The sequence below is a fragment of the Pelophylax lessonae genome, assembly GCF_965119305.1.
Source record: "Pelophylax lessonae genome assembly, chromosome: 2".
Classification (NCBI taxonomy): domain Eukaryota; kingdom Metazoa; phylum Chordata; class Amphibia; order Anura; family Ranidae; genus Pelophylax; species Pelophylax lessonae.
In genome coordinates, this window is record NC_138769.1 from 215,562,769 (window position 1) to 215,590,414 (window position 27,646).

General features: G+C 45.3%; 1 protein-coding gene across 1 annotated transcript in view; it reads left to right on the forward strand.

Annotated features, from left to right (window-relative positions):
* ATG3 (autophagy related 3) overlaps nucleotides 1–27,646 on the forward strand; it is a 113,181-nt gene that overhangs the window by 19,284 nt on the left and 66,251 nt on the right. The window contains exons 3-4 of the mRNA XM_082248529.1: nucleotides 9,299–9,340; nucleotides 24,118–24,167. Coding sequence (XP_082104655.1) covers nucleotides 9,299–9,340; nucleotides 24,118–24,167 — 92 coding nt within the window. The remainder of the gene's footprint in view (nucleotides 1–9,298; nucleotides 9,341–24,117; nucleotides 24,168–27,646) is intronic.

Below are 27,646 nucleotides of genomic sequence, written 5' to 3' on the forward strand. Positions count from 1 at the left end.
TTCGTTTAGGTACAGCATTGCATGACCGAGCAATTATCAGTTAAAGTCACGAAGTGCCAAGTTGAAAAAAGGGGTCTGGTCCTTTAGCAGCCAAATCCTCCGGGGCTTAAGTGGTTAAGCTGTAAAAAAAAAAAAAAAAAAAAAAAAAAACGTCTCTCCGTGTTATTCTATGTGTCCTTGCACACAGGGGTTTATTTACTAAAGGCAAATCCACTGTGCACTTGGAAGGGCAGTCGCTGTAGATCTGAGGAGGGACATGCAAGGAAAATAAAAAAACAGCATTTTTGCTTGCACATGATTGGATAATAGAAATCAGCAGAGCTTCCCCTCAGATCTACAGCGACTGCACTTGTACTGCACAGTGGATTTGCCTTTAGTAATTAAACTCCTGTGTGCAAGGACACACAGAATAACACAGAGAGGTGTTTTAAAGCTGTAAAAAAAAAAGTAAATTTAGTAAAGCAACACTATAAGCTCTTACTTTTCAAGCTGCAAAAAAATCCCAGGGCCAGCACGTTCTGGAGCAGCAGAGTTACAGCTGTAAAAAGCCCAGAAACGGCTAAACGCATGTTAATGCTGTGAACAGCGTTAAGCCTCGTTGAGCGTTTTTAAGCTGTAGTAATTGGATTTGGGAGTGGAATATAGAGAGAAATGCAGCTAATCGCTAACGCAGCTAAATGCGCATTAACGCCAATGCAAAACACTTTTAAAAGCATGCTTTTACAGCTGCTTTATCCTAGCGTCTGTACTGGCTTTTTTTTTTTTTTTTTACGCAATGTGTGCATGAGGCCTTAAGATTGAAGAAGTGCTTGAGTTCCCCACTGTCTGACATTCAGGAAGAATATAACCACTGTAAAAAGGAGGAAACTCAGCTTGAAAAGTGTAAAAAGCTTTATTCTGCAAAATGTGGATATCTTCTAATTAACAATTTTGCAAAAAAAAAATGTACAGGTAATTTTAGAAAATTCCTTTAACATTATCAACGGAAATATTGCTGGCATGGTGCCTCACAAGTTAATTCTTATTTACAACCTGCTCAACATTTCCCAGTTAATAGAAAAAGGAAGTGCCAGTTCATGCCTGTTGCATATTTGGAAAGTCCTCTTTTAAAAAAAAAAAATTGCTTTGTAAACTCATCTGCATGTCTTTGATCTCTAAAAGCATAAGCGACTGTTATATTGTTAGGATATACTTCACTAGATAAATGGACCCTCAATTACAGAAGTAAACTTGGCGTAACATGTAGCAGTGGCAGTCCGCAGTAGTAGTACCGTGGCCAAAAGTTTGAGAATGACACAAATGATAATTTTCACAAAGTCTGCTGCTTTAAGCCCCTTTCACACGGGCGATCCGATCCGCCTGTCAGTTTTTTAGGCGGACCTGATCGGATGCTCCATGCATCCCTATGGGGCTGCGGGTGTCAGCAGAGACATCTATCCGATTCGGATCCTGTCCGTGAAATCTGGACGGATGGAAACCCTATTTTCCATCCGCCTGGAGGATCAGATGAGAACGGACAGGCGGTCCGTTCTCATCCGATCTCCCATAGAGGACAGCGGGGATTTGACAGCTCTTTCTCTGCACATAGAGCGGAGACGGAGCTGTCATCCTCAGATCGATCCCCTGCTGAGCAGAATAAACTCCGTCCGGTGCTGCGCCCGTGTGAAAGGGGCCTTAGTGTTTTTAGATCTTTTTGTCCGATGTTACTATGGTATACTGAAGTATAAATGCAAGCATTTCAGATAGGTGTGTTTTTTTTTATTTTTATTTTTTTATTTAATTGAAGTGTATTTTTTCTCAAAAAATTGCATTTTGAAAGAACGCTGCGCAAATAGTGTGACCTAAAATATTGCAACGACCGCCATTTTTTTTCTCTAGGGTCTCTGCTAAAAAAATATTTATAATGTTTGTGGGTTCTAAAGTAATTTTCTATAAAAAAAAAAATACTGATTTTAACTTGTAAGCAACAAGTGTCAGAAAAAGGCTTAGTCTTAAAGTGGTTGTATCTCCTGTGTGTAAAAAAAAAAAAAAAAAAAAACACGAAAACCCTGCAGGACAATGGCATAATGTGCTAGTATGCATTGTATACTAGCACATTATGAAATACTTACTTGCCTTAGAACGAAGGCCCCACACAGTCACCCGGACACCGCTGAGGGAGCTGACATGTTCCCTCTGCGTCTCTTCCGGGTTTGGCAGCTCCGGCGCTGTGAGTGGCCAGGGCCGTGATAACGTCACTCCCGCGCATGCGTGCTGGGGTTCCCTTTCCTGCAAGGAGCTCTGAAGGTCCGACAAGATACGCCAGACCTTTAGAGCACAATTTAAAAGCGTAGTATACTACCGCTTTAAGTGGGTAAACTGACCTCATTCACAGATCAAAGTTCATCCCTTTTGATTAAGACCCCGTTCACACTGGGGCGACGCTACTTCCCGGGGCGACCTCGGAGCGGCCGGCACGGACTTCATATCATTGAAGTCTATGCAGGTCGCTCCGGGTCGCCCCAAAGAAGCTCCGGACCCTTTTTCTAAGTCGGAGCGACTTGTGTCGCTCCTATTAGAACGGGTCCACAGCTTCTCTATGGAAGGCGACCTACAGCGACCTGTCAGGCGACCAGGTCGCCTGACAGGTCGCCCCAGTGTGAACGGGCTCTCAAAAGAACCAAATGACACATTGTTTATAGTTGTCTCTCAGCACTGAGCAATGTTGATAAACATTTGTTGGAGGCTCTTTTTTTGTTTTTTGACAGCTGTGAGTGAGCAGAGAACAGCTCTGCTCTGTATGAATCGTGGAAATGCTGGATTAAAGCGGAAGTACAGCCTAATACCTTGAAGGGAAACTCCAGTCAAAAATGAAATGTTTCCTATTAATAGTATGTTAAATATCTTTATCTTTGATATTATTCATTTTCTGGCTAGCTGCTTGTGTAGCTTAGAAAGTCTTGTCTAAGATGGACAAACAGCTTCTTCCTGTTCTTCACCGACCATGCTATCTCCCTTTATCTGAATTTGATAAGCTGTCTTTCAAGGTTGTCAGTCTTTCAGACAGGCATGTCTAGACCTGCCCAGCCCCACCCCCATCCCTCTTATCCTTCACAGAACATGATCTTCTGTCTTCATAGCCTTGTTTAGGCAAGCAGCCTCTCCTGAGAGAGAGAGGGAGGGCCATGCCCGGCACAATAAATGAAAGAAATAAGGTACAAAGGAACATTTTTGAAAGTTTAGAAGGATACAGATCCATTTCTATTGCTCATTACATGTAAGTATTGGGTTTTAGCCCCAGTTTCCACTAGTGCGACTTGTCATGCAACTTTGGACACATTAAGTCGCATGACAAGTCACAGCCCATTCCCACCTATGCCACTTTGAAAAGGTGCCTGCACTAACTTTCTATCGACTTGATCCAGAGAGTGTAAAGTTGGATCAAAGGTGCACTCAGTCGCACTATAAAGCGCACAACCTAAGAGTTGCATTAGTGGAAACATAGACACTAGGCTAGAGTGTGACTTTGGAGTGTGACTTTGGTCCAACTTTATACTCTATGGATCAAAGTTGCATCAAAGTAGTGCAGTTACCTTTTCAAAGTCGCTGATTTTCAAAGTCGCATAGATGGGAAAGGGTATCATTAATTAGTTGCACTAGTGTAAACGGAGCTTAAGGCCCTTTCCACACTTGTGCAACCTAAAAGTTGCGTGATTTTGCAGCAAATTTTTTGGACCTCAAAACGCATCAAAGTTGGACCAAAGTAGTGCACGACTACTTTGAAGTTACACAGATATGAGCGGTACTCATTGGAAATCATACAGTGTGACTTGTCATGCGACTTTGCAGTCCTAAATCGCAGGACAAGTCGCACAAGTGTAAAAGGGGCCTTAGTCTAAGTTTCCACTATTGCATCTTAGAGTGCAGCTTTGATGCAACTTTGATCCAATTTTAAACTTTCTGGATCAAAGTCGCATCAAAAGTAGTGCAGGTCCCTTTTCAAGGTCACTGATTTTCAAAGTCGCATAGATGGGAACGGGTGTCATTGATTAGCCGCACTAGTGGAAACGGAGACTTAGTATGGTTGCCTGTACTATGATCATTGTAGACTGAGCTGAAACCCCAGAGCACTTCCAGCTACACTGACAGTCCCCCCCGTGTCCAGCTTCCTTCTCCTTGGTAGTCTTGGTAGTCTTCATTCAAAGCCCAGCACAGCAATACTGTTTAGTATTGTTTAGGTAGACCTGGCAGTTTAGGTAAAAAAATCAATGAACTTGGGTCAATAATGGCATCTGAGAATGTAGATTTAGTGGCTGTTACGGAGACATGGTTTAATGAAAGAAATGACTGGGACATAACCATACCAGGGTACTCTTTATACAGAAGAGACAGAGAAGGCAAGAAAGGAGGAGGAGTGGCCCTGTATGTGAAAGATAGCATTAAATCTAACCTAATACAAGTTGGTGAGGCCAACATAGAGTCAGTTTGGGTTACGTTGCAGTTTGCTAATCATGCAGTAACTCGTGTAGGTGTGATATAAAAAACTAGATGATCTACTAGTTGAAGAAATAGCTAAAATGACAATGAAAGGAGAAGTTATCATTATGGGAGATTTCAATCTTCCAGATATAAACTGGAAAACCAAAATAGCAAGTTCTACCAGGAGTACAGATATTCTAAATTCCCTACTGGGGTTGTCTCTGCAACAAGCGGTTGAGGAGCCAACCCGGAGGGAGGCCATTTTGGATTTGGTATTCACAAATGGGGATTCCGTATATGATGTCATTGTAGGCGAAACCTTGGGATCTAGTGATCACCAGTCAGTGTGGTTTAATATAAGAACTGTGAAAGAGTCACACCACACAAAAACAAAAGTTTTAGATTTTAGAAAAACAGACTTTCAAAAATGAAATTAGTCATAAATGAGTCCTTATCAGACTGGAACGGATTACATGGAGTCCAGGAGAATTGGGACTACTTAAAAGGTGCATTATTGAAGGCAACAGAAAATTGCATTAGACTTGTCAGTAAAAGCAAAAAAAGGAAGAGACCACTGTGGTACTCAGCAGAAGTGGCCCAAATCATTAAAAATAAAAAGCTAGCATTTTGTAATTATAAAAAAACCCAGAGCAATGAAGATAAGGAAATCTACAAGATTAGGCAGAAAAAGGCCAAGCAAGTTATAAGAACTTCTAAAGCGCAGGCAGAAGAAAAACTAGCTCAGTCTATGAAAAAGGGGGATAAGACCTTCTTCAGATATATAAATGAAAAAAGGAAATTTAAAACAAGGAATAACTAAATTTAAAAACAAAGGACGGAAGGTATGTAGAAGAGAATAAAGGGCTAGCCGACTGCCTTAATTAATACTTCTGTTCAGTTTTTACAGAAGAAAAAGAAGAAGGACCTCCACTTGAAAGGATGACTAATGAATCGTTTGATGCATGTGTCTTTACAGAGGAAGACGTTCTAAGATTGCTGTCTAAAGTGAAGACAAATAAGTCACAGGGTCCTGATGAGATACACCCAAAATTATTAAAAGAGCTTAGTGGTGAGCTGGCAAAACCATTAACAGATTTATTTAACCAATCTTTAGTAACAGGAGTCGTCCCGGAAGATTGGAAATTGGCAAATGTCGTGCCCATTCACAAGAAAGTTAGTAGGGAGGAATCGAGCAACTATAGACCAGTGAGTCTGACATCAATAGTAGGCAAATTAATGGAAACCCTATTAAAGGATAGGATTGTGGAACATCTTAAATCCCATGGATTGCAAGATGAAAAACATGGGTTTACTTCAGGGAGATCATGTCAAACAAATCTTATAGATTTTTTTGACTGGGTGACTAAAATAATAGACGGTGGAGGTGCAGTAGACATTGCATATCTAGATTTTAGTAAGGCTTTTGACACTGTCCCACATAGAAGACTTATCAATAAACTGCAGTCATTGAGCATGGACTCCCATATTGTTGAGTGGATTAGGCAGTGGCTGAGTGACAGACAACAGAGGGTTGTAGTCAATGGAGAACATTCAGAACAAGGTCATGTTACCAGTGGGGTACCTCAGGGATCTGTACTGGGACCAATTTTGTTTAATATCTTCATAAGTGATATTGCAAAAGGCCTCGATGGTAAGGTTTGTCTTTTTGCTGATGACACAAAGATATGTAACAGGGTTGATGTTCCTGGAGGGAAACGCTAAATGGAAAAGGATTTAGGAAAACTAGAAGAATGGTCAGAACTCTGGCAACTGAAATTTAATGTGGATAAGTGCAAGATAATGCACCTGGGGCGTAAAAACACAAGGGCAGAATATAGAATATTTGACACAGTCCTGACCTCAGTATCTGAGGAAAGGTATTTAGGAGTAATTATTTCAGAAGACTTAAAGGTGGGAAGACAATGTAATAGAGCAGCACGAAATGCCAGTAGAATGCTTGGATGTATAGGGAGAGGTATAAGCAGTAGAAAGAGAGAAGTGCTTATGCCGCTGTACAGAACACTGGTGAGACCTCACTTAGAGTATTGTGCGCAGTACTGGAGGCCATATCTCCAGAAGGATATAGATACTCTAGAGAGAGTTCAGAGAAGAGCTACTAAACTAGTACATGGATTGCAGGAAAAAACTTACCAGGAAAGGTTAAAGGACCTTAACATGTATAGCTTGGAAGAAAGAAGAGACAGAGGGGATATGATAGAAACTTTTAAATACATAAAGGGAATCAACTCGGTAAAGGAGGAGAGCATATTTAAAAGAAGAAAAACTACCACAAGAGGACACAGTTTTAAATGAGAGGGGCAAAGTTTTAAAAGTAATATGAGGAAGTATTACTTTACTGAGAGAGTAGTGGATGCATGGAATAACCTTCCTGCAGAAGTGGTAGCTTAAAATACAGTGAAGGAGTTTAAGCATGCATGGGATAGGCATAAGGCTATCCTTCATATAAGATAGGGCCAGGGACTATTCATAGGATTCAGATATATTGGGCAGACTAGATGGGCCAAATGGTTCTTATCTGCCGACACATTCTATGTTTCTATGTTACTGTATATGTCTTTGACTGGAGTTTCCCTTTCAGATCGTGATGGGGGATGAATCAAGATCGTGTTTTTTTTTTAACGATTAATCGTGCAGCTCTATTGGATATCAAATGTTTTTTGTGCATTAACCACTGGGCACTTTTACCTCCTTCCTGCCCAGGCCAATTTTTAGCTTTCAGCACTGTCGCACTTTGAATGACAATTGCTCAGTCATGCAACACTGTACCCAAACTTTAATTTGGTAGTATTTAATCACCATTGGGTTTTTTATTTTTTGCTAAATTTAAAAGAATAAAGAATGAAAATTTTTGGGGGGGGGGGGGAACTTTTTCGTAGTTCGTTGTACAATTTTACAAACAGATCATTTTTCTCCCTTACTGATGGCGCTAATGAGGGGCCACTGATGGGCATTGATAGGTGACATCTGATGGGGTGGCATAGATTGGCGGCACTGATGGGCATTGTTGGAACTGCACTAATAATCAGGAAACTGATAATCTGTGCCCTGATTATCAGTATACATGCCCCTTTTTAGAGAAGCCGGTTATCGGCTCTCTTCTCCTCTCCTCATGCTGTCAACATGAGGAAAGGAGTGCCGATAACCTTCTTCTGTTTACATCCATGATCAGTTGTGATTGGACACAGCTGATCACCTGGTAAAGAACCGCTGATTGGTCCTTTACCTCAATTTGTGATCAGCAGTGTCCTCCAGATCACTATAGCGCAGTCGGCAAGTGGTCAGTATGGTGTACAGGGAGTCAAAGCTGATCGACAGTAGCTTTCATTTTGTTCAGATGGCCTCTACGTCCAAAGCTGCTGTTATGTTTTATTTATTTATTTGCGTTTATTTAATTACATTATATTTAATACTGATTTATAAAAAAAAACTTAGAATTTCTTAGTGAATGTCCAAGGTCCATAAAGACATGGATGAGTGAGTTTGGGGTGGAGGAATTTAGCTGGCCTGCACAGTCCTCACCTTAAAGCGGAGTTCCACCCAAAAGTGGAACTTCCGCTTTAGGCGGTTCTAACCCCCTGACATGCCTCATTTGACATGTCATTTTTTTGGGGGGGGAGCAGGTACCTAGTTTTGACAGGTACCCGCTCCCACTTCCTCTCGGAGCACCGCCGCGTCCTGAGCGGAAGTTCTCCTCTCCCCCTCCCTCCCTGCAATCTTCTGGGACATGTCAGAGGTCCCAGAAGATTGCCGGCCAATCACGACGCGTAGCGCAACTCGTGCATGCGCAGTGCGTACCCGGCTGTGAAGCCGAAAACTGTCACAGCCGGGTGCCCACACCAGTGATGCCGGCGCCGCAGACAGAGAGGGAGAAGAGCGAGGCTTCGGGCGGCCGCATCGCTGGACCGTTGGACAGGTGAGTGTGTGTTTAGGCTGGAACTCCGCTTTAACCTGATCGAACACCTTTGGGATTAATTAGATTGGAGACTGCGAGCCATACCTTCTCGTCCAATATCGGTGCCTGACCTAACAAATGCACTTTTGCAAAAATGGTCAAACATTCCCATAGACACTCCTAAACCTTGTGGACAGCCTTCCCAGAAGAGCTGGAGCTGGAATAGCTGCAAAGGGTGGGCAAACTCCATATTGAACCCTACAGACTAAGACTGGGATGCCATTAAAATTCATGTGCGTGTAAAGGCAGGTGTCCCAATGCTTTTGACAATCTAGTGTATGTCTAGATGCACACACACACACGTATATGTATGTAGATTTTTTTTTTTATATATAATCTATGCTTTTTTTTTTTTTTTTTTTTTTTGTGGTGAAACAGAATCATCCATGTAATTTAATTTTGTCAGATGTCGACAGTGAGGCCCTATTTACATCTGAGCAACATGAGAAGAGCGTTGTGTTTTTCTGCACTTTTTTTTTTTATTGCCTGATTTTAAAGGGACACAATTCACTTGAGCGGTCTGCCCTCTGCTCCAAAAATACTTCAAAGTAGATTCTGTACCCCTCCTCCTTTTTTTTTTTTTTTCATTGCACAACAAAACGCTTGTCTCTTTAGTACGTTTGAGGTGTCATTAACAATGAACGCCAACCAATTTGCAGAGTAACTGTTTACATTTCTGGGATGAACTTATATCTTTTTTATGTTTCATGTCTAAAAAAAAAAAAAAAAAAATGGAAAGCGAATTTATGAAAATGCAATAAATGTTCTAATAGTTGTAGGTTCAATCAATGTTAATAGGTCACTAGTTTTCAGAATAAAATATTGTGCAGGTATGCTTATTTGTTTTTTTTTTTTTTCATCATACAGGAATCAAAATTTAAAGAGACTGGTGTTATTACCCCTGAAGAGGTAAGCAGGAAAATCCTTCTAGTACTTCTCATGTTTGTTATCCAATTGTGACATATATAATCATTACGTTTCATACATTTCAAGGAGTGCTCCTTTCAGGATAATAGATTACAGTGAATATAACCAATAGCACTTTTTACAAAGGTGTATAAATGCATGCAGTTTAGTTCCTCGTAATAAAAACCTTTTCAATCATCTAGTTTGTGCATTTGGAAGTGTTATGTTGGATCAAGCGACATTGTATTAGTATTTAACATCAAGATCTAAAAAAGTGATGGGCTTAAATTTCTACTACAAACCAGTCTATGGTTATTTAATTTTTTTTTTTTTGCTTCAGTCTCTCATTGGGGAGATTCCCTTCACTTCCACAGCTTAACCAGAAGTAACCTTACTTAAAGGAAATCCTGAATTAGACAGTTGTCAGCTGGAAAAAGTATTTCCAATGGAAGATTTCTAACACAGGGGGTTTATTTAAGAAGCCAATTCGCTTCTAACTTAAAGCACAGTTCCACTCATTTTTTGTGTTTATTAAAAGTCAGCAGCTACAAAAAGTGTACCTGCTGACTTTTAATAGACACACACTCGCCTGTCCCACGACCCAGTGATGCGGTCGCCCGATGCCACGCTCTTTCCCTCTCCTTTCAGGGGCACTGGCATCTCTACTGTGGGCACCCGGCTGTGACACCTTGCGGCTTCACAGCCGAGTGCGCACTGTGCATGCGCGAGTCACACTGCCCGTTGTGAATAGCCGGGCAAAGATTGCAGGAAGGGAGCAGAACCTCCCCTAGGCGGCCCGAGCGGAAGTAGGCAGTGGTGCATTTAGGTTTCTCTTACGTCCTCCGACAGTCGCCGCCTCTTCATATTCGTCACATATGGGGTATTAGACTTTGCTCCGAAGGAGTAGCTAGGCAACAGAATATGTTAACAATAAAGCTTTAACATATCCCACCCTCAAGGGGTGGTCCCCTCAGTCAATACCCTCCTACTTCCTGCAACCATATCTCAGTTTTAATGTCTAGCTTGTCAGGAGTGGCTGGCTCTCTCTGTGCTGGGACTTTTTGTCCCAGACTCTTTTCTTCTTTTTGATATTTTGTTTGAGTTTTCTCTCTACCTTTACTTAGCTGTTATTTTTGTCAGCATTAGTTAGTTCTTCGGACGAAGAGGATCATGCGGACTGGGTCTCGGGCTGATCCCCCTGGTCGCAGGTCGTGGGTCAGTGGCTTCCCAGTCTGCCATCGAGCGTTCAGCCAGGTAACGCTCCTGGCACAGTGAACGACCCATCCCTGTTCGGTGCAGGGATGATTGGTGAGGTGGCTACCTCACCGGACGCTGTGCGGTTTCTGAACCGCCATTGTGTGCGTCTTGAATTGCGACTCTCCCTGCCTCATGTGCAGCGGCTTGTTCGCCTGTGCGGGTTCCCCACGCCATGTGAGGTAAGTGTATCTATGTGGGGACCTGTCTGTCTGGGGGGGGTCTCAGTCTGGGACTGTGTAACCTGCCTTTAATCACACTGCTTGTCTCCCTATCTCTCGGCTGCATGCTGTGGGCTGCAAGGGGGGGGGGGAGCTGTATGACACTGAGTATGTCAGGCTGGGCAGTGTGAGGAGCTGTGTGCTGTGGGGCATGTTTTTAATGGCATGTTGGGGCATATACAGCGATCGCTGCGGCGATCTAACATGTATCCATATAATGGCATAATATTGTGTGTGATTTTATGCACTGTGGAGCGGCGATTTCGGCGCCAAACGACGCCATTTTACCGGCGCCCGCTCCGGCCGCATGGTTTACATGCACGGCGGCCATTTTCTTGTAGCCTCCATAGGCTTACATAGAGCGCCCTGGCAGCATCACTTCCTCTCTCCTGGAAGCACCGATCGAGGCAGCAGCAGCAGCGGAGTCTCCTCAGGTTTTATCCTTCTATTCCTGTGTTCCATTGCCTGTATTCAGTCTGTATATTCCCTGTGGGGGTCTCATTGTGCCTGAGTGTGGTGCGGTGGGCTGCGCTTGCCGCGCTTGCTGTAAGGGGGCAGTTAACCCTTGGTTGTCTGGCATACAGGGGCAATGGATTCTCAGGAGGGCAAGTTTCCCACAGTATTGGTGGAAAGCCAGGGGACCGCTGTTTCCCCCCCAGGGGGGGATTTAGCCACTATTGTGGCTGGCCTTGCTGCACAGGTGCAAATGCTGGTGGCTGCTCAATCTACTAAACGGCCCAGAGTTGCTCTGTCCTCTGATTCTGAGGGTGAAGGTGATGGGGCTGTTCTGGCGGGGACCCCCCTATCGGGGTCCCGCTCCTCTCTTGATCTAGTGGGGTCTGAGGTGGAGGCTGAAGTTGAGGGGGTTGATAATTCTCCCCCTGGCTCGCCTGAAGAGCTTGCAATCATGGATGAGTTGATTGCTTCCATTAAGCAGACGCTACGTTTGCAGGACGAGGTGTGTCCCCCAGCTGCCTTGGCGGCTTATGGGACGCAGAGAAAACGCAGGACGCCGCAGGTTTTTCCCTGCAATGCTGATTTTCAGCGCGCTGTTAAGGACCAATGGCGCGATTTGCGCAAGCCTTTTGCGGTACCAAGTAAATTTAAGCTGCGTTATCCTTTCTCGCCTGCCACTGATGAACGGTGGTGTGTGCCTCCGCCAGTGGATCATGCTATTGCGGTTTTGAACAAAGCCACTGCGATCCCTGCAGAGGGATCCCCTGTTTTCCGTGATGCCACGGATAGGAGACTGGAGTCTCTTGCCCGTCATACTTATTCTGTTACGGGTTCTATGCTTAAGGCTCTGTTTGCTTCTCTCATGGCGGCCCAGGCGATCGCAAGTTGGACGCAGATGCTTAGGCGCGTCCTAGTGGCCGATTCGGCCTCGGCGGCGACCCTGGATATGGTGGATCAGATCCACCAGGGTGTCATGTATCTGTGTGATGCGGACCTGGACCTGATTCCGTTGGCTGCGCGTGTGCACAGCGTGGCGGTGTTGTCTCGCCGCCTGGTTTGGTTGAAATGTTGGTCGGTGGACCAATCTTCACGTAAAACCTTAGCCAATCTGCCTTATGATGGGTCTCGCCTTTTTGGGGAGTCCCTGGATGTGTTGATTAAGGGGATTACCGGGGGTAAGAGCACTCTCTTGCCCCATTTCCCCAAGGCTAAGGGGGCTTCTGGGAAGAAGCATGCTCATTTTCGGCCCCCTCAGGGGTCCTTTCGTGCCTTTCGGCCGCACTACAAGGGCAAACCGTTCAAGGGCCAAGGCTCTCAGAAGAAGCCCTGGTCTGGGAAACAGAAGTCCGGTCAATCCGGACCTGCGGCCCATAACAGTTCGGCCTGAAGGGGCGCCCTCACCCAGTTTTGGGGTGGGGGGACGCTTGCTCGGTTTTCTTCAGCCCTGGTTGGCCCGTGTGAGGGACAGATGGGTTCTGGAAATCGTTCGATCTGGTTACAAGATCGAGTTTCTCTCTCGGCCGGAGAGCAGATTTTTTCCCTCAAATCTTCAACTGTCTCCAGAGCGCCTGCGGGATCTGCACCTGGCGGTGCGGGACCTGAGGGCTCAGGGAGTGGTGGTTCCGGTGCCTCATCGGGACAGATTTCGGGGGTTTTATTCCAATCTGTTCACCGTGCCCAGGAAGGAGGGCAAGGTTCGTCCGATTCTGGACTTGAAAGCTCTGAACCGCTCTGTGCGGGTTCGCAAGTTCCGCATGGAATCCCTGCGCTCGGTGGTGGCTGCCCTGGTTCCGGGGGAATTCATGGCCTCCATCGATTTGAAGGATGCGTACCTTCACATCCCCATATTCGAGGGTCATCAGAGGTACCTTCGATTTGCCATTGCGGAGGATCACTACCAGTTTGTGGCGTTGCCCTTTGGGCTCGCCTCGGCTCCGCGGGTCTTCACCAAGGTGCTTGCACCGGTTCTGGCATTATTGAGAGCCCAGGGCATTTCTGTCCTGGGGTATCTGGACGACATTCTGGTTCGGTCTGCGACCAGACAGGGTCTGGAGAAGGACCTGTCTGTCACAATGCAAACTCTGCAGGAGTTCGGTTGGACGATAAATGTTCCAAAGTCGACACTGAGTCCGTCGGTTCGTCTCCCCTATCTGGGAATGATACTGGACTCGGTGCAGGCGAAGGTCTTCCTGCCGGAAGACAAACTCAGGACTCTTCAGGAGGAAGTCAGGTCCCTCAGGGACGTTCCACACTCGTCTCTGCGGACGGGTATGAGATGTCTGGGATTGATGGTCTCGGCCTTCGAGGCGATTCCTTTCGCGCAGTTTCACACGCGGGGTCTCCAAGCGGAGATCCTGTCCAGGTGGGACGGGCGACCTCAATCTCTGGATCTTCAGATCTCGTTGAGTCATCGCACCAGGGAAAACCTTCTGTGGTGGCTCCAGTCCCCGTTGGTGTCCGGGGGCAAGTCGTTTCGTCCGATCTCGTGGACGATAATCACCACGGATGCCAGCCTGTCGGGCTGGGGTGGTGTTCTGGGCGTTCTGTCCGCCCAGGGGACCTGGTCGGAGGGGGAGTCTTCCCTTCCGATCAACATTCTGGAATTGCGTGCGATAAGGCTCTGTCTTCATCGCTGGACGGACCGGCTGCAGGGCTGCCCGGTTCGGGTGCAGACGGACAATGCCACGGCGGTGGCCTACATCAACCACCAAGGGGGCACCAGGAGTGCCCGAGCGGCTCGAGAAGTGGCCGACATTCTGTCTTGGGCCGAGACTCATGTCCCGGCGATAACGGCGGTTCACATTCCGGGAGTGGAGAACTGGCAGGCGGACTATCTGAGTCGCCAGACCCTGGATCAGGGGGAATGGTCTCTCCACCCGGCTGTCTTCCAGATGTTGTGCGCGAAGTGGGGTCTTCCAGATGTGGACCTGTTCGCGTCTCGCCTCAACTACAAGGTGAAGAGGTTCGTGGCAAGGACGCGCGACCCTCGGGCAGACGCGTCGGACGCGTTAGTGGCCCCGTGGCATCAGTACAGGCTGATGTACGCGTTTCCACCGATTCAGTTGCTGTCCAGGTTCCTTCGCAGGTTGCACTCGGAACGCAGCACGGTGATTCTTGTGGCACCGGACTGGCCTCGCCGGTCCTGGTACGCAGACCTCGTGAATCTGGCGGTCGACGCTCCTTGGCGTCTGCCTCTTCGAGACGATCTACTGTCTCAAGGACCGATTTACCATCCTGCTTTACAGTCGCTGGCTTTGACGGCCTGGCTGTTGAGACCGAGGTCCTGAAGGAGAAGGGTCTCTCTCCAGAGGTCGTTCATACTTTGATCAACGCGAGGAAGTCTTCCTCGGGGAAGGTTTATTACCGTACTTGGAAGGCCTATTTTGCCTGGTGTGAGTCCAGGGGGTTTTCACCCCGCACGTACTCGGTTTCCCGTGTGCTGTCTTTCCTTCAGACGGGTGTCGATCAGCGTTTGGCGCTGGCTACGATTAAGGGTCAGGTGTCGGCGCTGGCCGTTCTGTTTCAACGTCCCGTGGCTTCCAACTCCTTGGTTGGCACTTTTTTATTCAGGGTGTGCGGCATCTGGTTCCTCCTAGGAGGGATCCTTTGCCCCCTTGGGACTTGAATCTCGTTCTATCTGTGTTACAACGTGCTCCTTTTGAACAGATCAGGGAGATCTCGTTGTCTATGTTGTCCAAAAAGGTCGCCTTTTTGGTGGCGATCACTTCGGCTCGCAGAGTGTCGGAACTGGCGGCTTTGTCCTGCAAGTCTCCGTACCTGGTTGTTCATTTGGATAAGGTGGTCTTGCGACCTAATCCTTCTTTTCTACCGAAACGAGTTTCGGAATTCCATCTTAACGAGGATATTGTTTTGCCTTCGTTGTGCACGAAGCCTAAACATCCGAAGGAGGTGAGATTGCACTCTCTGGATGTTGTTCGGGCGATAAGGGTTTACCTTAAATCGACTGAGTCTTTTCATAAGACTGACTCCTTGTTTGTTCTTCCAGAGGGTCCTCGGAAGGGCATGGCGGCTTCCGCCTCTACCATTGCCAAATGGATCAGGCAGACCATTGAACAGGCCTATGCCTTGCAGGGGAAGGTTCCCCCTGTGCCTGTGAAGGCGCACTCTACTAGATCACTGAGTACGTCTTGGGCCTGCCGTCATGGGGCTTCTGTAGCCCAGGTGTGTAAGGCGGCGACTTGGTCGACCGTACACACTTTCACAAAATTCTACAAAGTAGATGTTCAGGCATCGGCGGATGCTTCCTTTGGCCGCAAGGTTCTTAGTGCGGCTGTTCCATAGGGTCCCTTGTTGGGGACTCCTGGCTGTTGGGATAGTTTTTTGTATCCCCTGGTTTTTTTGTCTTTTCCTGGGTTGTTGCTCCTGTTGAGCACTTATTTTGCTGTTGCCCAGCTGGTTTCCTTCCTTTGGTAAGGTTCCTTTCTTTGATGTGGAGACTGCGTTGCCTTTCGGCGCGGATGCGTTTCCCACCCCTCATGTTTGCACTGCTTTGGGACGTCCCCATATGTGACGAATATGAAGAGGCGGCGACTGTCGGAGGACGTAAGAGAAAACGGAATTTTTGTAAAATCTTACCTGTAAAATTCCTTTCTCTGAGTCCTCCGACAGTCGCCGCCCCCGCCCCTCTTTTGGGGTTTGAATGTATACTCTACTGCTATTCCACTAAAACTGAGATATGGTTGCAGGAAGTAGGAGGGTATTGACTGAGGGGACCACCCCTTGAGGGTGGGATATGTTAAAGCTTTATTGTTAACATATTCTGTTGCCTAGCTACTCCTTCGGAGCAAAGTCTAATACCCCATATGTGACGAATATGAAGAGGCGGCGACTGTCGGAGGACTCAGAGAAAGGAATTTTACAGGTAAGATTTTACAAAAATTCCGTTTTTGTGCTGCCCTAGACCTGACTAAATTTGTGCACCCCCCAATTAACATATGACCCTCCCCTTCCTGTGACGGCCACACCCCTTCCTGTTTATGACCCACCCTGTCTTCTGTAAACCACAGACCATAACCACAGTCTATCGGTGCCCATCAGCAGAGCTTCATCAGTTCCCATAAGTTCAGCCTTATCAGTGCCGCCTCTTTACTGCCCATCAGTGCAGCATATCAGTGTGGCCTCATCAGTGGTCACCAGTGCAGCCCCATAACTGGCCACCAGTGCAGCCTTATCAGTGCCCATTAGTACAGCCTTATGTCACGGGATTAGTAAGATTACTCTTTTAAGATATTTGGACTTGTGTTTAGTGCCACTGATTGTAATTATAGGATTATTTCACTTACTTGTATAATAAATAGGAAGTCCATAGTAATTTTACAAATGATGAAATATTTTTTTTGCTGCCCCCCTGCAAAGTGCCGCCCTAGGCCCGGGCCTTGTTGGCCTAGGCCAGGATACAGCTCTGAGTAGGAGCGGTTACCGGTCAAATCCAGTTACCTGCCCCCCCAAAAAAATAACATGCGGCATGTCAGGGGGTCAGCAGTATTTAAAGCAGAAGTTCCACTTTTGGGTGGAACTCTGCTTTAAGCTTGTTCAGTTAAGCTTTGACAAAAAAAACAAAAGCTGATGATATCCTCTATGCAGAGCTGCACCAAATTTTACACTCTCCAGTTTTAGTAAATCAACCCTTCTTCAGTCCCTTTCACAGTGGTCTTCGGGACAAAAAAAAGGCTAAATCACCCCAGTGGGAGCACAGATGACAGTAATAACTTAGATACACTTTAAACAATTACCAACCGCGATATAGCCGAAAGACGGCTACATCGCGGTTGTCCTGTTCTGGGAGGGCGTCTGTCTATGTCCTCCCAGAACTCCGCCCCCCTGTGTGCCCCTAGGTGCAGATCAGTGAAGAAGAAAAATTTGCAAAATTTATAACTGAAACGAAGAAAGGGTTGTGTTTTTTTTGTTTTTGTTTTTTAGCAAAAAATAAAAAAAAAAGCCCAGTGGTGATTAAATACCACCAAAAGAAAGCTCTAGCTGTTTAAAAAAACAAAAAAAAATGTCATTGAAGTTCAGTGTTGCATGAGCACGCAATTATCATTTAAAGTGTGACATCGCGGAAAATTGGCCTGGTCAGAAAGGAGGTGAATGTGCCCAGTAAGCAACTGGTTAATATTTCTTCCTGGTGTTGCATTTGAGGAAACACAACAAAATTGTAAATTTGATAATTGTCCTAAGCTCTTTTAAAGATATCAACCAAAAAAAAGCAGACAATTACTGTTACAACACAAACTTTAGAACAAACTGATATTTCCCAAAACTTTTTTTTTGTGTTGCTATAACCTGCTTTGGCTCTCTGCGTGTTTAGAATTTCCTCGTCCTCAGTAATCTGGTGTTTTGAAAGCCCCTTTTTCTTCTTAGCAAATTCTGGGTCCTCTTTATGACTTTTACTTCCTTAAATTTCAAGTATGTTGCGTCATATTTTTAGGAAAAGATACTTATGATGACTTCTTTCTCAATAAGTATGTTCTCACTGATAGCTATGAATTCAGTATTTGTCTTGTCCAGAGCCTCATACGTTTCTTGAAGAGCAGTTCATAACATGGTCATGGTAGTGTCCACACTCTCAGTGGAATACTGCCCTGCTACTTATCTCCTTCACCACCCAGCAGTCTTTGATGGGCTCTAGCTTAGGTCTTTAGGCTGGCCATATATTCTACAATTTGCTTGTACAAATTTTCCTTTACTTACCTTCCATATAATATTAGGTCAAACCTGAACACTTTCAGTTTGTATGCAATCAGGCACTACATAGTTGAAGGGAAATCTAAAGGAAATTAAATAAGAAAATTGTATGACTAGCCTTAGCAATGCATTGGAGAAAACCCGGCTAGGCGTGTACTGGCACACTGGAGATTTACAACACATCCCTTCCATGAGAAAATGGTTCCAGAATATTGCTGAGATGGAAGAGTTGATGCATATATTCCATGACAAAATGTCTAAATATATACAGTGCCCTGAAAAAGTATTCATACCGCTTGAATTTTTTCCACATTTTGAAATGTTACAACCAAAACGTAAATGTATTTTATTGGGATTTTATGTGATGGACCAACACAAAGTGGCACATAATTGTGAAGTACAAGGAAACGATAAATGGTTTTCAAAATTTTTTACAACTAAACATCTGAAAAGCGTGACGTACATTTGTATTCAGCCCCCCCTTAAGCCCCGTACACACGCACAGATTGTTGGCCGTAAATTGTCGGCCAACGTCCAATCTGCCGATTGTAGGCTTGTTAGTATGATGCTTCCGACAACCAACTGCAAATTTTCGGGCGAAAAAAATCTGGTGTGCATGCTATAACATTTTTGTTGGCCAACAAAGAACGGCCGATTGTTCCTCAGTCAGTACAGATTTCGGCAGACAAAAATCAGATGAGCAAGACTGGGCATGCTCAGAGAAGAAAAAACACAGGGAAAGTCAACCATCACATGACATCACTTCTGAAGTTGGTTTTTGTTGGCCAACAAAAGTCCAGTGCAAGTCTAGAGCACATTTCAACCAACAAACAACACTGGACAAAAGACGGCCGATCGGTTGGCCAACAATCTGTGCGTGTGTACGGGGCTTAACTCTGATCCCCCTAATTAAAATCTAGTGGAACCAATTGCCTTCAGAAGTCAATTAGTAAATAGAGTCCACCTGTGTGTAATTTCTGTTCTGTGAAGCCCTCAGAAGTTTGTTAGAGAACATACCAGGCAGGTCAGAGATAAAGTTGTGGGAAAGTTTAAAGCAGGGTTATGTTATAAAAAAAAAATAAATTAAAAAATATTCCAAGCTCTCACCGAGCACTGTTCAATCCATCATCGGAAAATGGAAAGAGTATGGCACAACTGCAAACCTACCAAGACATGGCTTTCCACCTAAACTGACAGGACGGGCAAGGAGAGCAATAATCATAGAAGCAGCCAAGAGGCCCATGGTAACTCTAGAGGAGCTGCAGAGATCCACAGCTCAGGTGGGAGAATCTGTCCACAGGAAAGCTATTAGTCGTGCACTCCACAAATCGGGCCTGCGGACAAGGCTTCCTCTGCATGAAGGGGCACCCTTACCTGTATCTGGGGTGAGGGGACGTCTTCGCTGGTTTCCGGATCTGTGGACCTCCTTTTGTACGGGACAAGTGGGTCCACAAAGTCATTTGTTCCGGCTACAAGATTGAGTTTTGGTCTTATGCCCCATACACACATGCAGATTATCTGCAGACTTTTGTCTGCAGACTTACCAAAACCATATAATATGAGGTCAAACCTAAACATTTTCAATTTGTATGCAATCCGGCAGGCCCTTGCACTACATAGAAAAGGTAAGTCTGCAGACAAAAGTCTGCAGATAATCTGCACGTGTGTATGGGGCATTATCCTCCAGAAAGGTTCTTACCTTCCAACATGCACTTGTCCCCAGATCGCTTATAGGGTCTCTTTGGGGCAGTGCAAGACTTGTTACTTCAAGGGGTGATTGTCCCGGTTCCAACTTTCAAGGGTTTTACTCAAACCTGTTTACAGTTCCCAGGAAGGAAGGCAAGGTACATCCAATTTTGGACCTTAAGGCGCTAAACTGCTTTGTGCGGGTACAAACTTTTCGAATAGAGTCCATTCACATGAGAGTGGCGTCCCTACATCAGGGGGGTTTTCTCGCTTCTACGACATCAAGGACGCCTACCTTCAAATTCCATCATGTTCCATTCACCAGCGCTTCCTCCTCTTTACTGTGGGCGAGGAGCATTATAAGTTTGTGGCGTTACCTTTTGGTCTCGCCTCCGCTCCTTGGGTCTTCCCAAAAGTTTTGGCCCCAGTACTAGCCTTGTTTCTTCAGCGGGGGATCGCAGTACTAGGGTACCTGAATGATATTCTTTTGCGAGCGGAATCTCCAACTTTTCTGATGGACAACTTTGAGATTACTCTTCAAACTCTGCGGGAGTTCGGGTTGGATTCTGAACCTTCAGAAGTCTGCTCTGGTTCTCTCCACAAGACTGGACTGTCTGGGTCTGACTCTGGATTCGGCCTCAGCCAGAGTGTTTCTTCCTCTGGAAGAACTCCAGAAATTGCAGGAGGCAATTTGGCTTCTGTTGTCGAGCAGACGGTTATCCCTCTGGGCTTGCATGCGGGTGCTGGGCCTGATGGTGTCTACCTTCAAGGCGGTTTCCGTTTGCGCAGTTCCACACGAGATCTCTACAAAATGAGATCCTGGTGAAATGGCACAAGGATCCTCAGTCTCTAGACAATCTGATCCTTTTGAGCCAGGGTACGAGAGGGCCCCTGATCTGGTGGCTTCGTTCTCCGGCACTTCGACAGGGAAAATCTTCCCCCCCGTACTGGACGGTTGTCACAACGGATGCCAGCCTGTCTGGGTGGGGAGTCTAGACTACCGATCAATGTACTGGAACTCTGAATGATCAGAATTTATCTGGAAAATTGGACAATTTGTCTTTAGGGGTGTCTGGTACGCATTCAATCGGACAATGCCATGGCGGTGGCCTATGTCAATTGTCAAGGGAGCACAAGAAATGCCCTGGCAGGTCAGGAAGTAGCCGGTCTTATAAGGTGGGCAGAACGATTCCTTCCAGCCCTCTCTGCTCTACACATTCCAGGGGTGGAAAATTGGCAAGTGGATTACCTCAGTCGACAGGCGTTGAACCAGGGGGAATGATCGCTTCATGTAGGAGGCAGTGTAACCCAATGGTCAAGAAGACAAGGAGCTGTGTCCGTCAATGAACATCAGAGAAATCGATTTTACGGTAAGTCAAAAATCTAATTTTTTTTGTTAGTCCAGCATGGAAATCAATGGCGGTCATTACTGCGGAGCCTTCTGAGTGGCGTTTTTAGCTGTAGGAGCCCCTCCTTATCCCCTGGTGCTGACTTCTGGACCTCTTTCCCTCCTGGAGGCAGCACGTGGGAGTGCTTTGATCCTGGTGCTGCCGGGAACTGCCTGGTGGGGTGGTGAGTCTGGTGGGGTTCTCTCCCTCTCTCTGCTGCAAGCTCGTGGGGTGCTCTGTTGCTGGCAACTGGGTGGTGTTCTTAACGCTGTGGGGGTGTCCCTTTTGCGGTGTCTTTTTGCACTTTAGTGGGGTACCCTTATTCCTCATGGAGTCTTTGGAGCACATTTCCCCACCTGACCCCCTCTCAGAGCCTGCGGGGCCCTCCGGGTCCCAACCATCCATTGATGCCCGGACCACGGTCTTAGAGTCCTTTGTATCCTGGGTGGAGGTAGCTTTTGGGCGGCAGAGTAGTAAAAAGCATCTCCCGCCTTTCCCTGCTTTCCCTTGGTCCCCCACCTTCCCCATGTCCCAACCATCCATCGATGCACTGATGGCAGTTCTAGAGTCCTGTGTGTCCCGGGTGGAGGTGGCATTTGGGTGGCAGAGTAGTAAAAAGCGTCTCCCGCCTTCCCCTGCTTCATTTGTCTCCTCAGATCCTGAATCTGATCTGGCCTCCATGGGCGGGGCACGCCCCGCCCCCTGAGTTTTCAGATAGTGAGGATGACTCCTCCAATTCTGTAGCCGCACATGAAAAGGTGCTACTTCAGCCGTGGCTTATGTCAATCACTGAGGTGGAAAAAAGTGTATTGGCAGCTCTGGAGGTAGCCAGCATTCTTCGGTGAGCAACACGGTTCGTTCCGGCCTCCCCGCTGAACACATTACAGGGGTGGAAAACTGGTAGGTGGATTACCTCAGTCGGCAGGCATTGGACCAAGGGGATTGGCCCTTCATCCGGAGGTGTTTCATCAGCTGTGTCTCTGGTGGGGCACTCCCGAAGCAGATCTGTTGGCATCCCGGCTCAACAGGAAGGTGCACAGGTTTGTGGCACTGTCACGGGATCTGCTAGCGGAGGCCACAGACAGGCTGGTGGCCCCCTGGGGCCAGTATCGTCTGATTTCTGCCTTCCCTCCTCTCAAGCTTCTGTAGAGACTCTTGCGCGAGATCGAAGCAGAAGAAATTCTGGTCATTCTAGTGGCCCCAGGTTGGCCTCGCCGGTCCTGGTACGCCGACCTGGTGCCGCTGGTCACCAACGCCCCTTGGAGACTACCTCTTGTAGGATCTGCTGCCCGAAGGGCCAATCTTCTATCCTGCTTTACGGTCGCTGGCTTTAAAGGCTTGGCTATTGAAAGCCAGGTGCTGAAGGATAGAGATTTGTCTGGGTTGGTGATTCTTACACTACTGAAAGATAGGAAGTCTACTTCTAGGAAGATCTATCATCGTACGTGGAAAGTGTACATTTCGTGGTGTGAGTAGCTTGGTGTTCACCCTCGATCTTTTTCGGTGACTCGGGTCTTGATCTTCCTTCAATGGAGGGGTTGAGCAGAAGTTGGCCTTGCGTACCATTAAGGGCCAGGTGTCAGCCTTGGCGGTCTTCTTTCAATGACCCTTGGCCACGCACTCTGGTGTGTACTTTTTATTCAGGGGGTTCGACATTTGGCTCCTCCAGTACGGTCCCCACTAACGCCTTGGGATCTCAACTTGACCGTATCTCAACAGACTGTATGTGTGAAAGGGGCCTAAAGGTTTACATTTAGTGTTTACGTACACTTTAAAGACTTTGCTGGTTGTATACCTGTACCGGGTAGGAAAACCAAGAGCAGGATGAACGTTCTGGACTTTACAACCTTTAAAACTAATTCACAAGAACTGCTACCATATTACTGTTACTGTTCAAACTTCACTTGTTACACCTGGGCAGCCATTGATATTCTGTAATATTTGTGTGTTCCATTTTTTTTTTTTATCTTTAAAAAATGTTCATGGTCACATGCAAAATGTGAATATCTTCTATAATACTGCAGTACTCCTTCAAAAGTCTGTACCATTACAGGTAGACAGAATAGGAAATTATTTGCAAACATTCCATAAAATAAAAAAATTGAAATAAAATTATTCCCATGCAGAAATAATATCATAATGTTCTAGTACTAGCACATTATAACAGACTGTTAAACAGAGCTCTCCAGCGCTGAGCTGTCATGGCTCATGGCGATTCTGTCTTCATTTTCGGGTTCATGCTCTTTGACTGTTTGAATGGCTAGGCCACGATGATGTCACTTCTTCGCATGCATTCAGGAGTTATCATAGTGGCATGGCACACCCAGTGTTCCAAATACGCAGAGATTCCTGCGCATGTGCTGGTGAGGTCAGTGACTGGAGCTGCTATCTACTAAATGTAAGTACAAGGCACGTAGAGATAAGCCTTTTTTAAGCTTACCTGTAGGGCACTTCAATACCACTAGAGGACAGTCCCTCTAAGTGTGTGTATCTATAAAGTTCAGAGAGTATACCTCTGATATAATTTTAGAACATCTGCACCTTTTCTATGCAGAAAATGTCCATTTTACGATGTTCCCATGTCTCTGTATGTCAGTTGCTTGTACTTTAGATTTGAAGATTCCAGTGCAAGGCTACTCCTCTCCCATGATCAGAATAGATTTGAGCCAAGAAGAAAGGCTTATCTTCTGGAATTCCGCTAAAATATTGTCTTCTGCAAAAGCTGTGCTTCTAGTATGTATAATCTTGGAAGGCTTGTAGCCTTATTTGTCTACAAATGCTAAATAAGGAGGGGTTTTCCACAAAGAGCAATCCTATTCCTTTTTTTTTTTCCAACAGTTGAAAAAGGGTCTAAAACTGATTGGTAACCAACAAAAACCTAGTCCATTTCTATTGATCTACTGTGGGTGTTAATCTATACATTTTTCATATTTCTATCTTACTAATGCAAGACAAATTCTACCTACACTTTTAATAGGACTTGGGTGTGTTGGGACTAATTGAATACTTTAGGGTGCAATTTCTGTCTGAATCGGTAACCACAAATTTTTCCCTGTTTTCTTTTTATCAGTTTCTGGCTGCTGGTGATCACCTAGTTCATCACTGTCCTACTTGGCAGTGGTAAGTAATTCCTCTCTAGGTTGGATTACATTTCAAACTGTGATTGTTGACTGACCCTGAATGTTGAATATTTTTTTTTTTTTTTTCTGTCCTCTCCAAATAACTTAGGCCAGACTTTACTTTCACATTTGTTGTGTCTCTAGCAACAAGTAACTATATAACTTTTTTTGTTGTGATCAATCTAAAGTAAATTGTTTTGTGTGTGAATAGCAGGCTGAATTACATGATTCTGGGTAAGGACATTGTATATGTTAAAACTATAAACCGTATGCTAGTGTCTGAAGTATTTTGCAGTTCCCAGGCTAATATTGGGCACCAACGCTTTTTAGCCCTCATGAACAGCTTGAACTGATCTGTTTCAGCAGCTGTGGTCTTGAAATGTATCTCAATCTAAAATGGTTTTAAGTTTTTCGAGTGGGAAGGGTTAAATTTAAAACCTGTCACCTGAAAAAGAAGTACATTTATATCTCCAACAAAAAACCCAAAAGGGATATTAACCTTTCCCCACTTTGCCCAAAGATAAAAAAAAAATATTTGACTGAAGAAACTCTTAGGGCCCTTTCACACGGGCGTTCCGCATGTCCGTATATCATCCTATTTTTTTGCGGATGATATACGGACATAATGTATGTCAATGGCATTTTTGGAACGGAACAGAACCCTATTTTTGTTCCGTTGAAAAAACGGAACGGATGCAAAATCGGATGTCAGCGGTGTCATCCGCTGACATCCGCAATGCCCATAGACATACATTATGTCCATATATCATCCGCAAACGGATGGGATGATATGCTGACATACGGAGCGGATGACACAAGTGTCATCCGCTCCGTGAAAAAAAAAAAAAAAAAGTGCCGGAGCGGATCGCAATGCGGTCCGCTCCGTGTGAAAGAGCCCTTAAATGTCCCAATGCTACCTTATTTCACATACAATCTAGTAATGCACATAGTGAACATGCACTCTTCATCATGTATACATTATAGCTAGCTTTCACAATGGAGGTTAGAACAGAACTAAAGGCTAGATAGATGGTTTAAGCACACATTTGTAGAGTGCTTTGACTGCTGAAATATCTTGCATTTGCCCTAAAGCCGAGTTCGGGCCACATTTTACACTTCCCATCATGCGTAACTTTTTTACATGCTAAAAACTATTTGGCTATTTTTTTTTTCGATTCCCTTACCTTATTTGCTGAAAAATCTCTTCACTTTCTCTTTATTGCGCTGCGGCCACCTACGTAATTTCCTGCTTTGCATTGGCTCCTGGGAGATGAGTATCATCAATCCCAGGAGTCAATGGGCATCGCTGGCTCGTAGCAAGCTGTGGAACTCTCTTGCAATGCACTGCGCATGCACGAGAACGGGAGGTGCATGCTGGGTAGCCAGCATGCACAGAATTCCGGAAGAACAACAGTGCGGCTTTAGATGCCTAGACTGCAGATGGCCGCGCTGTACAAGAGAAATAAAGAGATAAAGTAAGTGAGATGTGCTGCACAAAAACAAAACAGGGGACAATTTACAGGATAACTTAGTTTAAATGCACGAGCCCTAACTATACCATACCAGGGTTTTAAAAAAAAAAAACAAAAAACATTTCGTTGGAACTCTACTTTAAACACTTTTTTGTGAGTCACAGCTCCTGTCCACTTTGTATAGATTGATGATAACACTATTAAGAGCCTACAGCTTTGCGGCTTCCTCTTCCTTTTCGGTCTCAACTCCTACTCTGGTCTGCTATGTAGAACTATGAGTGAGTATCACTAATCTGTTGAGATGCTCCTTGTGCTAAACACATACTCCTAAAAGCCTCCACTGTCTGAAATACTCTATTGTCAAAAGTATTGGGACACCTGCCTTTACACACACATGAACTTTAATGGCATCCCAGGCTTAGTCCGTAGGGTTCAATATTGAGTTTGTCCACCTTTTTGCAGCTATAACCGCTTCATCTGGGAAGGCTGTCCACAAGGTTTAGTAGTCTGTCTATGGGAATGTTTGACCTTTCTTCCAGAAGCACATTTGTTAGGTCAGGTACTGATGTTGGACCAGAAAGCCTGGCTCGTAGTCTCTGCTCTAATTCATCCCAAAGGTATTCAATCGAGTTGAGGTCAGGACTATGTGCAGGCCAGTTAAGTTCCTCCACCCCAAACTTACTCATCCATGTCTTTATGGACCTTGCTTTGTGCACTGGTACAAATCATTTGGTGGAGCAGGGGGATTATGGTGTGGGGTTGTTTTTCAGGGGTTGGGCTTGGCCCCTTAGTTCCAGTCAAGGGAATTTTTAAAGCGTTAGCATACCAAGACATTTTGAACAATTTCATGCTCCCAACTTTGTGGTAACAGTTTGAGGATGGCCACTTCCTGTTCCAACATGACCGTGCTTAGCTGATGTTAGTACAGCCATCTTCCCACTGAGCCATTGTGTTCTGACAGGGACTACCACCCCATTGGCTGAGAGCGCTGATCGGATGCCGATTATTTTTTTTTTTTTTTTTTTGGGCATGACCCTTCGACGGAAGCCGGACTTTTGACCGGCTTCTTTCACAAAGTCTGCCGTACACATGGGCCGAATATCGGTCAGTGTGTGTGGGGCTTAATTTAGGGACCTTAGATTGTAAGCTCCTTGAGGGCAGGGACTAATGTGAATGTACAATACGTATGTAAAGCAATGCATATTTTGACAGCGCTATAGAAATACCTGTAATAAATAAATAAATAAAGGAAAAGTGCACTATTTCACCCTCCTCAGCCCTTCTAACCTAAACGAATTTATAATCCACCATCCAACTGATTACCTCACCATAACAGCTACAGCCTCCTTTGTTAATGGCCCGTACACGGGATCTGAAAATTGGATGAAAAATAGTGCTTTTGAAGCATCATGCAATAATCTTTACATTCATACACCGCTTTCGAGAGTCGATAATGACAGTTCAGCTGATATTATCTGATCAGTGAAACATGAAAAATGTTCTCGTACGATAATAGATCGGATGAACTTTGTTTAATCAGCATAGTTGTCCGAAAATACAATAAAATTACACTGCAACACATTACATTAATTTTTAATGATTTTTTTTTTTATTTTTTTTTTTTATTCTGACATATGAGAATTTTCTGAACTCTCCATTTCCGATATGCGAATAGCATGCAAAGAAAAACAGACGATCTGTTGTCCGATTTTCGGATTCCTGTGTACGAGCCATAAGACTGGGGAAACGCTGACTATTTTCAAGCTCACGGGGGCTCACTCTGCAGGTGTGGCCAGCACTGAAAGCTGTGGCTGTCATGCTGATATAAGTAAGCAGCTTGGTTGGGGGCTTCTAGGTTAGGAGGCGTAGGGGTCAGTGTAGTTTTTTACAAAAAGTGCCCAGTTCTTTTGTGATTTCAAAATTAATACATAATCTGACTGACTGACTGGTAGTGTGTGTGTGTGTGTGTTTGTTTCCATTTAGCTGGAATTCCACTTTGTGTGTTATA